Source organism: Hyperolius riggenbachi, chromosome 6, assembly GCF_040937935.1.
Source record: "Hyperolius riggenbachi isolate aHypRig1 chromosome 6, aHypRig1.pri, whole genome shotgun sequence".
Classification (NCBI taxonomy): Eukaryota; Metazoa; Chordata; class Amphibia; order Anura; family Hyperoliidae; genus Hyperolius; species Hyperolius riggenbachi.
Window position 1 is genome coordinate 134,903,033 of NC_090651.1, and position 17,376 is coordinate 134,920,408.

General features: G+C 39.6%; 1 protein-coding gene across 5 annotated transcripts in view; it reads left to right on the forward strand.

The window, feature by feature from the left end:
• The window catches only part of AGL (amylo-alpha-1, 6-glucosidase, 4-alpha-glucanotransferase), a 144,510-nt gene that overhangs the window by 88,077 nt on the left and 39,057 nt on the right, over positions 1–17,376 (forward strand). For all 5 annotated transcript variants that reach the window (XM_068239967.1, XM_068239968.1, XM_068239970.1 and 2 more), the window contains exons 14-17: positions 1,944–2,107; positions 7,012–7,113; positions 7,243–7,398; positions 10,467–10,617. In XM_068239967.1, the coding sequence (XP_068096068.1) occupies positions 1,944–2,107; positions 7,012–7,113; positions 7,243–7,398; positions 10,467–10,617 (573 nt within the window). The remainder of the gene's footprint in view (positions 1–1,943; positions 2,108–7,011; positions 7,114–7,242; positions 7,399–10,466; positions 10,618–17,376) is intronic.

The following is a 17,376-nucleotide window of genomic DNA, read 5'->3' on the forward strand; positions in this document are numbered from 1 at the left end:
TGTATGTGGTACCCAATATATAACAGTATATAGGCAATTGACAGTTTGAATTGGTCAACTTTCCCTCTCCCTAAGTGGATTGGTCAGCTCTACCTGTCTCCCTGTTTATCAGAGCAATATGGAAGAATAGATTGTGTTGTGCCCATAAATCACGCCTCTTTCACCCATCTGACCCACCCTTGTATCCTATTTAACTCCATCTCTGCCTCTCATATCTTACACATGTGCGCCTGCGCCGCTTCACTACAGTCCTCAGCAGAGAGATCTAAGAGGTGGTAACAGGATAAGGCGTATCACCCGGCAACAATGACACCCGGTGACCCCTGACTTTTCAGACGTTTTTAAGGGTTAAAAAGTAGTCTTGTACGCTAGAATATTCAGTATATCGCTTATGCATCGCTCAATTATAATCAATGACATTTATGTCAGTATACTTACCAACTCTTTCAAAAGCTGCTGTGATAACATTTTTTCCTTGCTACAAAAAGTGATGACTTAACAGTAAAATGCACTTGTGCACACACAGACACAATAGCCATTGGTCATATTCTACTGACTGTTAAAGCAAACCTGTCTCTACCAGGTATCTGTAATAATCTTAATCTCCAATCAGATTGTTCTTACAGTCCACTCTAATTCTTATAGTGAACATTTTCCAGTTTGAAATAGCTGTTAACAGCATCTCCTGCTTTGACTGGGGCTGAAAGCCTCTAATGAAAATGTTTAAAGTGTGTCCAGTCTCTAATGCTGGGAATACACGGTACGTTTTTACCACTCGATTGAGCCATTTAGATGGCTCGATTGATCATTTCCGACATGTCCGATCACCCGCCCGATCGATTCCGCGCTCAATACCGCATGGGAACAATGGGAAAAAATAGGAAAAACAAGCAGAATATAAGAGAATCGCCCGCGGGGATCAGGCGGCAGAATCGAACCACGGAAACGCACCGTGTATTCCTGGCATTAAATGCAAAAAAAGTGGGCGTTTCATAATATAATCAATCAATCAATACCGCTAATGAATAGTATTTCAGGCTTGACAAAAAAGCAGAAGGTACAGCAATTAGATATCAGGCAGAGTACTGCATTTGAATGTTAAAAAGTGCATTTGTGCTGTTGAAAAGGTCGCATATGAAATCATATCTCAAATACAGATGGTCTGCACACTTTTTGTTTTTTAATATGTTCTTAAAGGGAACCTAAACTGAGAAGGATATGGATGTTTACTTTTAAAATAATACCAGTTGCCGGACTCTCCTGCTGATCCTGTGTTTCTAATACTTTTAGCCTCAGCCCCTCAACAAGCATGCAGATCAGGTGCTCTGACTGAAGTCAGACTGGATTAGCTGCATGCTTGTTTCATGTGTGTGTGATTCAGCCACTGCTGCAACCAAAGAGTTCAGCAGGTCTGCCAGGCAACAGGTATTGTTTAAAAGGAGGCATCCATATCCCTCTCAGTAAAGGTTCCCTTTAAAGGGACACATCCCATAATGCATTTGTTGTCCTTCATATACTTCTGACTGTATACTATCTTTGGCACACATGGTGTGCTTATATACTGATGTATTCTATTGGTATTTAATTATCACCATAGATGTCTTTTTTGTTTAAAACATTTTGTTAATTTATTCCCTTTGAGGTTCCATTTGTTGTTTTTTGCTCCACGCTTCATTGTTTTCTCTCTCCTTTTGGTTCATTAATAACACCCCAGACTGACAGTAGAAATACAGTCCTCTCAAAACGTTATACCAGTTACAGAATGGAGATTCAGATTATTACACATGCTCAGATCCTGCACATGTTTGCTAGGTGTATTTTAAACTCAATAATAGTTTTTGCTGAAATCTGTAGTGCTAAAAATAATGAAACATACGTGAATGTTTTACCAGTAGTATCACAGAGAAATATGACTTTGTAATTCTATCTGTTCTGGCAATCAGAGGCAATGAGTGCATACAACAGCCATGAAGAAGGGCGTCTTGTGTATCGCTATGGGGGTGAGCCTGTTGGATCCTTTGTACAGCCATGCCTGAGGCCGCTGGTTCCTGGAATTGCCCACGCTTTATTCATGGATGTTACACATGACAATGAAAGCCCAATAGCAGTAAGAATTTCTTTTTGTACATAATATGGTAGTGCAGAGCAGGAATATGCTGTGATACTGTATAGATTGTAATACAATGAATCTGTATTGTAAAAATAAAGGTTTTTCCGTTCATTTTAAAGACTGAAGCCTCAAAAAAAAAACAAAAAACATTTTTTTTCTTAACAGTCTTCATTAGCATTAATGCCTACCCTGAAACGCTGCATCCCCACGGCTAAATTTTCAATTAAAATCCACGAAATCCCGGGGCAAAAATCCACGACTGTCCAAGTTGTGGATTTTGCTGCCCTGGGTAGGCAGAGCTTTAAGGCTGTAGCTCTGCACTGATCACCGCCTCTCCCCGCCCCTCTCAATGAAAGAAGACTGAGAGGGGCGGGCGGAGGCAGAGATCCGCACAGATTGACGCAAGTAGAGGCAGAGCTACTGCCCAAAGCTCTGCCTCTACTTGGAAGCGATCCCCAAATCTTCCCCAGGGGATTTCGGGATATTAATTGAGAGTTCAGCTGCGTGGATGCAACGTTTCAGGTAGGGCATTGATGCTAAAGAAGACTGTTAAGTAAAAACGAGTTTATTTGAGGCTTCATTGTCTCTTTAAAGGGCAACTAAAGTAAGAGCAATATAGAGGCTGACATATTTATTTCCTTTTAAACAATGCACATTGCCTGGCTGTCCTGCTGATTCTCTGCCTCTTATTATTTTAGCCATAGACCCTGCACAAGCATGCAGATCAGATGTTTCTGACAAATATCTGACAACATTAGCTGCATGCTTGTTTCAGATGTGTGATTCAGACACTACTGCAGCTAAAGACATCAGCAACCAGGCAACTGGTATTGTTTAAAATGAAAATAAATATGGAAGCCACCATATTCCTCTCACGTAAAGGAATCATCAGCTAAAATGAAAAAAAAAATCTGCTTTACGTACCTGGGGCTTTCTCCAGCCCCTTGCACCCGGCTGTCCCACACTGACCGCTCCGCTCTCCACAGCTCTGCGCCTGCGCAGTAAGCCACGAACAACATCAGCTTGAATGACAGTTTCACACAGGCGCAGTAAGGACGACCTCAAAGTCGGCCTCTGCACTGTGCAGGGAGCCCGGGACGGTGGCTAAAAGCGTAGCTGTCAGAGTGGGACAGTCGGCTGCAAGGGGCTGGAAAAAGCACCAGGTAAGTAAAGCGGGTTTTTTTTTTTCACTTTAGCTGATGATTCCTTTAAGGTGTCCCTTAAATTTAGAACTTTTAACACAGTTATCTGTCTTTATAGTAACTTGGAGGGGTAACATCCTTTCAAAACTTCTTTCTCACAGAGGAACAGATCTGAAGCGTGTAGGTCAGTGGTCCTCAACTAAGGCCCGCAGCCTGAATGTGGCCCCCTGAGGCTTTTTTACCGGCCCCCCACACACAAACTATATTACTTATAGTTGCGGTCAACTAAATCTTTAAATATTGGTGCTCCACATATAGAATAGCAGTCCTGGCACCACCCATCCACATGGAAGCCAGAAACCAGTAATTTGGCCCGCAAAGACTTCTACATCATTTTATGTATACTCCGGCCCCCCAAGCAGTGTGAAGTATGTTGGCCCGGCCCTTGACCCAAAACGTTTGGGGACCCCTGGTGTAGGTGAAACCTGATAGTGTAGCCAGATCTTTCAGATATACAGTGGCTTGCAAAAGTATTCGGCCCCCTTGAAGTTTTCCACATTTTGTCACATTACTGCCACAAACCTAGATCGATTTTATTGGAATTCCACGTGAAAGCCCAATAAAAAGTGGTGTACACGTGAGAAGTGGAATGAAAATCATACATGATTCCAAACATTTTTAAATAACCCCAAAGTGGGGTGTGCGTAATTATTCAGCCCCCTGAGTCAATACTTTGTAGAACTTTGTAGACCCACCTTTTGCTGCAATTACAGCTGCCAGTCTTTTAGGGTATGTCTCTACCAGCTTTGCACATCTAGAGACTGAAATCCTTGCCCATTCTTCTTTGCAAAACCGCTCCAGTTCAGTCAGATTAGATGGACAGTGTTCGTGAACAGCAGTTTTCAGATCTTGCCACAGATTCTCGATTGGATTTAGATCTGGACTTTGACTGGGCCATTCTAACACATGGATATGTTTTGTTTTAAACCATTCCATTGTTGACCTGGCTTTATGTTTAGGGCCGTTGTCCTGCTGGAAGGTGACCCTCCGCCCCAGTCTCAAGTGTTTTGCAGACTCCAAGAGAAGCACCCCCAGAGCATGATGCTGCCACCACCACCATATTTGACAGTGGGGATAGTGTGTTCAGAGTGATGTGCAGTGTTAGTTTTCCGCCACACATAGCGTTTTGCATTTTGGCCAAAAAGTTCAATTTTGGTCTCATCTGACCAGGGCACCTTCTTTCACATGTTTGCTGTGTCCCTCACATGGCTTGTGGCAAACTGCAAACGGGACGACTTATGCTTTTCTGTTAACAATGGCTTTCTTCTTGCCACTCTTCCATAAAGGCCAACTTTGTGATGTGCACGACTAATAGTTGTCCTATGGACAGATTCCCCCACCTGAGCTGTAGATCTCTGCAGCTCGTCCAGAGTCACCATGGGCCTCTTGACTGCATTTCTGATCAGTGCTCTCCTTGTTTGGCCTGTGAGTTTAGGTGGACGGCCTTGTCTTGGTAGGTTTACAGTTTTGCCATACTCCTTCCATTTCTGAATGATCGCTTGAACAGTGCTCCGTGGGATGTTCAAGGCTTTGGAAAACTTTTTGTAGTCTAAGCCTGCTTTAAATTTCTCAATAACTTTATCCCTGACCTGTCTTGTGTGTTCTTTGGACTTCATGGTGTTGTTGCTCCCAATATTCTCTTAGACAACCTCTGAGGCCATCGCAGAGCAGCTGTATTTGTACTGACATTAGATTACACACAGGTGCACTCTATGTAGTCATTAGCACTCATCAGGCAATGTCTATGGGCAACTGACTGCACTCAGAACAAAGGGGGCTGAATAATTATGCACACCCCACTTTGCAGTTATTTATTTTTAAAAAATGTTTGGAATCATGTATAATTTTCATTCCACTTCTCACGTGTACACCACTACGTATTGGTCTTCCACGTGGAATTCCAATAAAATTGATTCATGTTTGTGGCAGTAATGTGACAAAATGTGGAAAACTTCAAGGGGGCCGAATACTTTTGCAAGCCACTGTAGCTATCCATGAGTATAAATACTAGTATTTGTATTGAGTAGGTATACCCCATAGAGCTGTCACGTTTGTTCTAGGAATTAAAATATTTTTGCATATGTAGCTGCCATTTTTTGTGCTTCCGGTAAATACAGGATGATGCACCTGAGGGTTTCCTATAGAGTTTTTATTGATTAGGTTAAACCTCCTATTTTAATTTTGTTCCTATAAATATATTTGTCATAGATAAGGTACATAGCAGCATACCATTATTTTTTACTTGCTCTTACTTTTTGGCATTTGAATTGTGGGTTAGTTTTAGGCCTTAATATACTTTCTACCTAATAAGATAGGAACATAACTGTAGTGGCATGGTTAATGTTGGGGATAATTGCCCGTGATTAGTTTATGTATTAGGACTATTTCTTTATAATAGTGTTAGGCTTATTGAAGTTTAGGGTTAGGCTTAGTTTAGAGGTCAGGGTCTTGCATCCTTCATGGCTAACAATGAATTTTTGATATTATAATTGGGATGATGTCTTTTTTTATATTTATCCAGGAGAAAGACTAAAAAACCTTTAGGTCCTTTTCGATGTGATCCACTTCTAACAATGAATTTTTACCTGCCGATTCTAAATTTCTATATATAGTTCAAAGACAAACCAGCACCACATTCAAATTTTACTTTACATATATTATATAAACTGGAATGCTAAAAGCTAATAATAGATACAGTATCACAAGCAAAAAGTAGCCCAAGAAAGCACCAAACCACTATATATGAGGAAAATATTAAAAAAGCTTTATTGAACCATTCCAGAACAATATTAAAAGCAGTTAAACATCCACCAGTTGGTGGAACCTGGGGAAAGAGCACATACAATCTGTCCAGCATAACTAATCATTCAATGTTTTTCACCTTATACAGCATGGTAAAATACATACACAGAAACACAGTGCTTATCAATAGGGGTATAGGTGTAATAAACAATGCATCTCGGTGTAGATAATATAGCCACATGGACACCTGTATATACAGTCCTGATAAATCTCGAGTGGCTGAGATATAGGACAAACAATAGAAAAAATTCCAAAAATTATACAGTATTTATAAAAAAAAATGTATAGTGAAAAATTGCAATTGATAAAAAAGATAAAAAGATGTCCCAGCTAAATCATTCACTCAAAGGAACATGTATAGTGGGCATGCAGTGAGAGCTGCAAATAAAACATAAAAATAACAGTGTAATCAATAGAAGGCAAGGAGGTGAACTGGAACAAATCTGCAAAGCAGAAAGAAATAAAGGAGTAAATAAGGGGTAACTCCTTAGGCGTTCTGGGGGTCTCTCTGGCTGGCGATACCCATAGGTGTTTTCTTTTACCTCTTGTTTACTCCTTTATTTCTTTCTGCTTTGCATATTTGATCCACAGTGCACCTCCTTGCCTAAACTTTGGCAGCGATCAAATGCCTTTTATGTTACCGTACATACTTCCAATCAACAAGATTATTATATGCAAATAGTCAGAGTGGGTGGAATCAGAAACTGAGGAGTTGGTGGAATCAGAAACGGAGGAGTCTGAGTTTGGGTCAGATCATTTTTGAACTGACTCCACAGCCCTGCATGCTACACCAAGTGGTGGTAAAAAGTAATGTACCAATTTAGCAGTTACTGGATGTAGAATTTTGTATGGTATTAAAGTATTATGTGTAAACTAACATGATGTTTATTTACCTAGCATCGGTCTGCTTATGATTCATTGCCTAGCTCTGCCATTGTGTCCATGGCTTGCTGTGCTACAGGGAGCACACGGGGATATGATGAATTGGTTTCACACCAGGTGAGTTGCAGGTGTTTCCAGCATTTTTGTTCCTGAAAGCAACAATTACAGTAAACATGCCTTGTTATGTTGTGCACACAGATTAATGTACAATTGGGATAGTAAAGTTTGATTGCATCCCCCTGATAGATCTCGGTTGTGACAGAGGAGAGATTTTATACCAAATGGAACCCGAATCTGAGTGCTCCCAGCTCGTCAGAAGTGAGTGGACAGACTGGGATCATTGCAGGAAAAAGAGCACTGAACAGACTTCACCAAGAGTTAGCATCTGGCGGATTTATCCAGGTAAAGCTTTCTAGGTCAGCTGCTGAAAGCTACAAGTTTCTTCATCATAATCAATATGCATCATAAGTTGCTTCTATTTGGAAGATGAAAAAAAAATCTTTTTTTATACTTGTCAGTCAGTTGATTTTACAAACCCTTTTAAAGGAAACCAGAGACGTACAACAAGAAAAATTTGATACTTACCTGGGGCTTCCTCCAGCCCCATAAGCACAATGGAGTCGCTCACCTTCCTCCCACGGTCTGCCGTTAATGCGCAGAAGACCGCGACTGACGTGCCTGAACCAGTTACCAGGGCTGATCGCGGCTGAACGGCAGACCGCGGTAGGACGATGAGTGACTCACACGTGCTTATGGGGCTGGAGGAAGCCCCGATAAGTATCAAATCTTTCTTGTCATACGTCTGGGGTACACATTAAGCTTAGGTACCATAATAAAGAGACTGCTTTTAAATTGGTAGCCGTTACACTTTATTTAACTCTTTAGGCAGAAGTATATTCGGTTAGTTTTATTTTGTCATTAAAATCCCATCTGGCTCCTTTTCATTATATCATAAAGTTTTAGTAGTAGGGTAAAAGTCCTACAGAATAGGTCGTAATAAAGCACCTGGCATAATACGCCAACATTGGAAAATAACATTCTGCTGTTACAACAATTTATGTAAACAACAACTCCACTTTTTTTCAAAAGCAATATTTGTACCGAGATTAATACAGCAGGAGCGCATTATTGATTTCTCCCTTGTGGATAGCTGTTCCATTTTGTTCCACCCTGTCACTGTGTAAAGAGATCGCTTACTGATTTGATCAAGATAAAACCGTATACAGACCAGAATCATAACGATCAGAAACTTCAGTCTCTTGAAATCAAAGTGCCAGTTCTAAAGGTCTCCTGTTTAAGCTTTCATCCCACTGGACGCCTTGCTGTTCCTTGGAAGTCATTAAACAAGGGGGTACATTTTTGTGCTTTAAAGTGGCCATACACTTATAGGTGGTTACCAGATCGACTATCAGTTCCTTCTCTGACCGAATCTGATTAGAGAGGAATCTATAGCTGCCCACACACTGTACACAGATTCTCAATAGATTTCAGCATGATATCTATTGAAAATCTGTTGAGCTGCTGTGCCACCCAGGTCTTGACCACCTAATGTGACCCCTCCGGGTTTTGTCAGCGGAGCTACTCTCACCCATCCTCCGGCACACCTCCCCGTGTCTGGTATTTTCTCTCCACACCTTGGTGCTCCTCCCTGTATCTACTTTCCCAGGGTGCCTGTGTCATGTGACAAATACTAGAGGTTCGGCGTGAATGCCACGGTGCCTCTAGTGTTTTGCCTTTAGCGTTTGTCACATGACACAGTCGCCCTGGGCTAGAAGACACAAAGAGGAGAGCCACAGCATGGAAAGAGGATACTGACAGGAAGCTCGCCTGGAAACAGGTTGATTAGCTCTGCTGCCAAAACTTTGTGTTGGTTGTCCACATATCGAACGCTGCTACAACCGTGCTCCCGACCCACCGCCAATCAAGTGATATGTTTCATCTGGTGTAATCAACCAATTCGATACATTTTGGGCAAAAATCGATCTGGTATTGTTTACGTTATTGATTTCTAATGGATTTGATCACAGTGATCGAATCTGCGGGATATTGAAGATTATAATCCATAAGTGTATGGAAACCTTCCTGTAATTGTGCCTGGACAGGATGTCTTAAGGAAAAGCAGTTCTTTCAAAAGAGATAACGTTAAGGGTCTGAGTGCATTTCTTTTACAGGAATCAGGAATCTTTATTTCGCCAAGCATAACTGGGTCATGCCCGGAATTGGGTTTGGCACAGTACATATAGCTCCGAAGAGACAGCGATAGGTAGCGTAGAACAGCAGAACAGAAGTTGCATTACACTTATACACAGAGGACAAGCATTTACAGCAGAGGACAAGCATTTACAAAGAAAAATACATTATATTGCACTAACATTTGCATTACATGCAAGAGCAGCAATTAAACAGTACCCGTGACAGGTCAAAAGACATAGAATGGCCTATCATTAGTTATTGTGTGCAGATGGGAGTATGTGGAGGGAATTTAGGAGGCTAACGGCCGCAGGAAAGAAAGAGTTACTGTGTCTGGAAGTCCTTGTGGAGATGGCCCGAAGCCTCCGTCCCAGTGGGAGCTGACAGAAGTAGCGGCGGCCCGGGTGAGTGGGATCGTTAGCGATCCTCGGCGCCCTTGATCTCAGCCTTCTCTTGTGTAGGAGGTCAAGTGGGGGAAGAGGTCTCCCAATGACCCTCTCCGCTGCCCTGATGACTCTCTGAAGTGTGAGCCTGTCACACTGTAACATGCAACAACTAAGAGCACAGACATACTGGAAGTCTAGCAGCTTTGGGCTGCATTTACAAACCGAAGTAATGATCTTTTCAAATCTAAGCAACACTAGCAGTGCTTTCTCATCCACATAGAATTGTTTTGCTTTCTACTTACTGTTTAGGACATCAGGATGTATTCAACAAGCTATTTGACAGCCCAATTTGCATAGATTACAGCACTAGCTTTTTAACTTGTAGTGCTGGAAACTAGAAAGGGATTTTAGACAGTTTTTTTTTTAGTATGATTACTGTAGCACTGCATGTGCTGATGATTATCTCATCTTATCAAATGTCCGTTCAGTTATGCTTTTAATGAGTTTTAATATTGCTTTATTTGATTGCATCCAAATGAAGGAGTGGAGTTGGGAATAGGAGTGGAGGCATCCAAATGAAGGAGTGGAGTTGGGAATAGGAGTGGAGGCATCCAAATGAAGGAGTGGAGTTGGGAATAGGAGTGGAGGGTGGTTATCTAAAGCATTTGGAACCACCAGTACACAGTGGATAAAAATGAGTGACTCACAGGTAGACATAAATACAGTATATTGCTATGCTTTTTTTTTTTTTTTTAAACGTGATTATCAATACTTACCGTAATATGTACGGTGAAATAAAATCTGGAGATATGCAGTGAGATATTAGTGAAATAGATCATAGTTCCCTTACCTTGCTCTTTAGGGAATAATAATTGATTCACTCTCTTTCTTTAGGTTTATGTGGATCAAGTGGATGAAGATATTGTGGCGGTCACACGGCACTGCCCTCATTCACACCAGTCAGTGGTGGCTGTATCCAGAACGGCATTTAGAGATCCTAAAACATCTTTCTATAGCAAGGAAGTCCCACAAATGTGCATTCCAGGTATATTTAATGCACAATAATTGTACCTTGCACTTGACCATTCCTTAAAGCGGTATTGTCACCATAAAAATCAAATTTCAACAGCAACTGGTCTGAGTGTATTAAGCGATAAAGATGCTAATCCTGCATTCAAAACTTTCAAAACTTTTTCTGCTGTTATGATTTGGAGTTATCACATACTTAAGGAGCACTAGCCCTTTAGTAGTCAGTGCCAAACAGCTGCATGCTGGGGGTTATTTTTATCTATAAAAGAACCGCCTCTTCCATTTATTTCCCTGCTTATCTGAAACACGACACCCTGCTCACTTGTGTTTACTAGCAAGGCTGAGGTGACTCAGCGATTGAAGGAGAAAAGAAAAAAAAGTAAAGGGTAGAAATGACATCAGGATTTAGCCTAAACTGTGGGCAAAGGGCATGGTTCCCACCAGGAACAGAGTTCCCACCAGGAACAGAATTCTCTTCATTATAGAACATTCACTGAATTCAAAATGTGGACAGTACAATACATGTGTTATGTAAGCAGATCAAGTATTTATCTACTTATATATGTGTTTTTTCCCTGGCATAGTATGGCTAATCCTACTGCTTTCACCTCTTATGGACGGTAGTGATTACAATCTACGCCTTTTTGGGAGCTGTTATTCTTGCTAGGGCGTAGATCTAAATCACTTCCACCCACCCCCTCTTGCTGCTCATTCCACTCTCTCATCGCTGCAGCCCAATCACTCTGCTGTCGCGCTGACAGCAGAGCTCCGTGCGCTGGTCAGGAGCCGATTTCATTGGCTCCTATCCACGTGATCACTGTGAGCCAGTCACAGTGATCATAGCTCAGCTTTTGGAAAAAAGGTATCTGGTCCTTAAGGGGCCGGAGACACTCGGTCTGAAAGTGGTTAATATACTGGATACATACTGTACTTATAAAAGGCCTGGTAGATATGCCATATAGGGTCCATTTAAAAAACACTTCTAGTATAATAGACGGAGCCTGTCATGTAAGGTTCTGTCTTAAAGTAAATAGTACACTTTAGTAAGGAAAATCACCCGGCACTCAGCTAGCTGACCAGGGGATGGGCTTTGTTCCAGGAGCCCTGCAATCTGTATAAAAAATCTTCACCCCATACACATACACCTTTTTAAATGGCTCACAACTCAGGCTAAGAGACGTGCAGCAAGCATGAACTGTGCAGAGCACAAACTAAGGACACATGGCACTTGGAGAAAGAAGCTGTGCACCTGTCTCTTTAAGCTCTTTTATTTTGTCCTTCAGCCAACAACATGCATTTCTGACATATTTGACAAATGAAAAGAAGATGTCAAACCTCAGTTGAAAAAGGTGCGGAGGTGTGTAGGGGAAAGGTGACCAGTGAGATGAGTGGACGGCACTACAGCCGTTTCACGCCAGTCCTCCAGTACAGAGTGCAGCCAAGCACTAAGTCACAAGCTCTGACAGAGTGCAGCCAAGCACTAAGTCACAAGCTCTGTGTATGTTTCTCGCTGCTAGACGGCGAGTCTCCGCCCCCTTACCCCTGACCTTCACTTTCCCACGTTCCACACCAATGAGACAGCGCTGGGGGCGCGGCCTGGAAGTTCTTCGTAAGAGGCCGCACAGCGCTGTCTCAGTAAGGACACACGCACGTGAACAAGCGCCGGACTGGCCTGAAACGGCTGTAGTGCAGTCCACTCATCTCCCTGGTCACCTTTCCCCTACACACCTCCGCACCTTCTTCAACTGAGGTTTGACATCTTCTTTTCCTTTGTCAAATATGTCAGAAATGCATGTTGTTGGCTGAAGGACAAAATAAAAGAGCTTAAAGAGACAGGTGCACAGCTTCTTTCTCCAAGTGCCATCTGTCTTAAAGTAAATCTGAAGCGGAATTACAAACAAAAAAAAATCTACTTACCTTAGGAGAGGGAAGGCTCTGGGTCCTGTAGAGACTTCCCATCCTCCTCACGGCCCCCTCGTTCCCCGCAGGCTTCTCCGATTCAATTTCTCGCCACGGGAGACGTCCAAAGTCTTTGGGAGCCCAAGTCCTCACGAAGACAGGCAGCTCTGTACTGCGCACACATAAAACTGTTGTAGACTGCTAACGGAGAAGCCTGCGGGGACCGTGAGGAGAACAGAAAGGCTCTATAGGACCCAGAGCCTTCTCTCCTTATGTATGTGTTTTTTTTTATTTTAATTCCGCTTCAAACGCCCTTTAATGCTATCTTAATGGACAATTATTTGTGCAAGTGGGAACGGAGCCTCGTAAGTGCAGGACTCTCACATAAGGTTGTTTAAACAGAGTAGCAACAATACGATATTGAGGAAGAGATGTGTTAATTACATTTTAAAACCTTATAAACATGAAAACTGACCACATTTTTGAACCTTTTTGTTTCCCACATCATTCCATTGTGATTTGACCCTGTCCACTAGTTTAGTGCTGAACACCAGCAGGCGGGGAGTATTCGAGTGTTTCACATTGGCTATGCTGAATTGTAACACCAACACTTATGTCCGGTATCCGTAAATGATCGTGCACTACACAAAAGTGTGTTCTCACCACAATGGACGCAGGGGATCCATTGCAAGTTTATTATTATTATTTTTAATTAATGTAGTGCCAACAAATTCCATGGTACTTTACAAATACACGTTCATCATTATTATTATTATTATTGATTAATGTAGTGCCAACATCTTCCATGGTACTTTAAAAATACACGTTCATCATTATTATTATTATTATTATTATTGATTAATATAGTGCCAACATCTTCCATGGTACTTTACAAATACACGTTCATCATTATTATTATTGATTAATATAGTGCCAACATCTTCCATGGTACTTTACAAATACACGTTCATCATTATTATTATTGATTAATATAGTGCCAACATCTTCCATGGTACTTTACAAATACACGTTCATCATTATTATTATTATTGATTAATATAGTGCCAACATCTTCCATGGTACTTTACAAATACACGTTCATCATCATTATTATTATTATTGATTAATATAGTGCCAACATCTTCCATGGTACTTTACAAATACACGTTCATCATTATTATTATTATTATTATTATTGATTAATGTAGTGCCAACATCTTCCATGGTACTTTACAAATATACATTCATCATTATTATTATTATTATTATTATTATTATTGATTAATGTAGTGCCAACATCTTCCATGGTACTTTACAAATATACATTCATCATTATTATTATTATTATTATTATTATTATTATTATTATTGATTAATGTAGTGCCAACATCTTCCATGGTACTTTACAAATATACGTTCATCATTATTATTATTATTATTATTATTGATTAATGTAGTGCCAACATATTACCTGGTACTTTACAAATACACGTTCATCATTATTATTATTATTATTGATTAATGTAGTGCCAACATCTTCCATGGTACTTTACAAATATACGTTCATCATTATTATTATTATTATTGATTAATGTAGTGCCAACATCTTCCATGGTACTTTACAAATATACATTCATCATTATTATTATTATTATTATTATTGATTAATGTAGTGCCAACATCTTCCATGGTACTTTACAAATATACATTCATCATTATTATTATTATTATTATTATTATTATTATTGATTAATGTAGTGCCAACATCTTCCATGGTACTTTACAAATATACGTTCATCATTATTATTATTATTATTATTATTGATTAATGTAGTGCCAACATATTACCTGGTACTTTACAAATACACGTTCATCATTATTATTATTATTATTGATTAATGTAGTGCCAACATCTTCCATGGTACTTTACAAATACACGTTCATCATTATTATTATTATTATTGATTAATGTAGTGCCAACATATTACCTGGTACTTTACAAATACACGTTCATCATTATTATTATTATTATTGATTAATGTAGTGCCAACATCTTCCATGGTACTTTACAAATACATGTTCATCATTATTATTATTATTATTGATTAATGTAGTGCCAACATCTTCCATGGTACTTTACAAATACACGTTCATCATTATTATTATTATTATTATTATTATTGATTAATGTAGTGCCAACATCTTCCATGGTACTTTACAAATACACGTTCATCATTATTATTATTATTATTGATTAATGTAGTGCCAACATCTTCCATGGTACTTTACAAATATACGTTCATCATTATTATTATTATTATTATTATTGATTAATGTAGTGCCAACATATTACCTGGTACTTTACAAATACACGTTCATCATTATTATTATTATTATTGATTAATGTAGTGCCAACATCTTCCATGGTACTTTACAAATACATGTTCATCATTATTATTATTATTGATTAATATAGTGCCAACATCTTCCATGGTACTTTACAAATACACGTTCATCATTATTAATATTATTGATTAATGTAGTGCCAACATCTTCCATGGTACTTTACAAATACACGTTCATCATTATTATTATTAATGTAGTGCCAACATCTTCCATGGTACTTTACAAATACATATTTTACAAACAAGAGAGATGGGCAGAAGAGGGAAATATCAAAACAGTTGTTTAGCACATCTTGTTCTAAGTAAAAATACATGAGTTAGTCAATAAATACAGCAATATTAAAATACAATAGGAGAGAGGGAGTGCCCAGCCAAGACAACCTTACTGTCTAAAGATGGCAATTAAGAATCCAATTTCCAGAACAATCGATTGTGATCATTTGGAAATAATTCAGTCCCAGCAAAATGATAAATCAAATCAGACCAAAAGAATTATTCCAAAACTCGGCTAGGCTTAATGATTGATAGAATGATCATTCGCTGTTCTCCATTCAAACTCCCAAAAGAAGATTTCTTAAAGTATGCGCAACTTTCCCATCTGTTCCACAATAAACCAATAAACATTCCTGCACTACCGAGAGCACCATACGCTAACTTAAACGCCACTATTCACCTCAAAAAAGGTATCTCGCTTTGGTACGACTTTCTAATCCAAAGCAACTCTCCATCTTTACAAAAATATGCTACTGCCTGGTCAAATCTAACCAAATCTGATATAACTTGCAAAGACCTGATACAAGCCTCATCCAACATTTCCAAAAGTCTTCCAATATACTCCATTGGGAGACTCATCAAAAATTAACCTTTGACTGGTACCACACACCGACCAAACTCTCTTAATTTATTCCCCAACAATCCAACCTATGTTGGAGGAACCCAGGAACTCTGTACCATATCATTTGGGATTGCCCTGTAATCAAAAACCTGTGGTTGAAAAAAGAAAAACTAATAAGTGACTTATTGGGATCCACTTTAACACTCGCCCCCCCCCCCTCGGCTTGGCCATACTTCATACAAACCTCCAAAATTTTCCCCCCACCCTACCAAAGAGCAGTATCCCACATCCTTTACGCAACAAGACAACTGATATTACTTCAATGGAATTCCATATCCATTCCGGAACTCGCACAAGTAATATCTTTAACGGCTCATAACATAAAGCTAGAACTCGTCTCCAACAAAAATACAGAGGTAATCAACTCTCTCCAGTTAATCACCAACTTAGGCCAACATAATATGACTTCTTAAATTTGCTTACATGCTCAACTGAAACGTAAATGCCATTGCCATTGTATTTGTTCCTTTTTATCTTATTTGAAAGATTTATGCTTCCCTATTTTAATTTACTACAAGTTTTCAACTGTTATACACATTACTGTATATTTGTTCTACTTCCCTTGTATGCAAGTTACATTCTTGAACTCCTATCTGGCTCACTATAACTTCCACTCTGATAAATTATATATTATATAATATTATATATATTATAATATTATTCTATACAAGGCATTCCCTCCCGTGAAAGTCAAGTTGCAGGCAGATGGCTTTGCCCCTGCAGCTACTATAAAGTTATCTACTATCCTGCTAGCCCTTCCCCTAGTACTTCCCTCAAATCATGGAGCTCAGTTTATCTTCTCAACATTAAGATCACTCCCCAATTTCACCCAAGGTGAAGGTGACCCGTATACGAAGACTATTCGCTTATCTACATGCAATTACTCATCTACTCAATTATCTACTCTGTTAACTTTACTACAAAAAAACATATCTACAACTGTTAAATGTTCTCTTTTTGAAAATTTCAATAAAGTAAATATTGAAAAGAATGATCATTCGCTGTTGATAGGCAACATTAGTGGTACCTATTATATGCTTGCTTCTAAAAGTGTTTTTGTTTTTTTGGGGGGTTGCCCTTGCACTTAACCAAGGATGGACAGTGTTACACATATTTACAGCGGGAGTTCCAGAAGAGGGGTGATATCTAAGCATATTAAGAAATCCTGTATGTGGGAGTTGGAAGAAGTGATTATGATAGGAGAGAAGAAGGGAGCAATAGTGGAGCACAGGTGGTATCTGGAAATGGATGTAGCAATATGTGGAGTGGCCAAATTGGAGAGAGCTTTTGTGGACAAGAGTTAGAAGCTTGAAATGCATCCTGTGATGGATAGGCAATTAGTGGAAGGACTGACAAAGAGGAGCCGCTTCTGATGAGTGAGAAGAGAGTTGGATGAGTTGAGCAACAGGGTTAAAATGGATCCGAGATAAACTTTTACTCATTGCATAATTGTGTTCCTTACATATAGTTTATAGGGCATTCTTCAAGCCAAATACTTTTTTTTGTTTTGTTTTAATACTCTAATTCCCTATAAATTAAACAAACCTCACCCACAGCTTTTTCAGAGTGCCTTGGC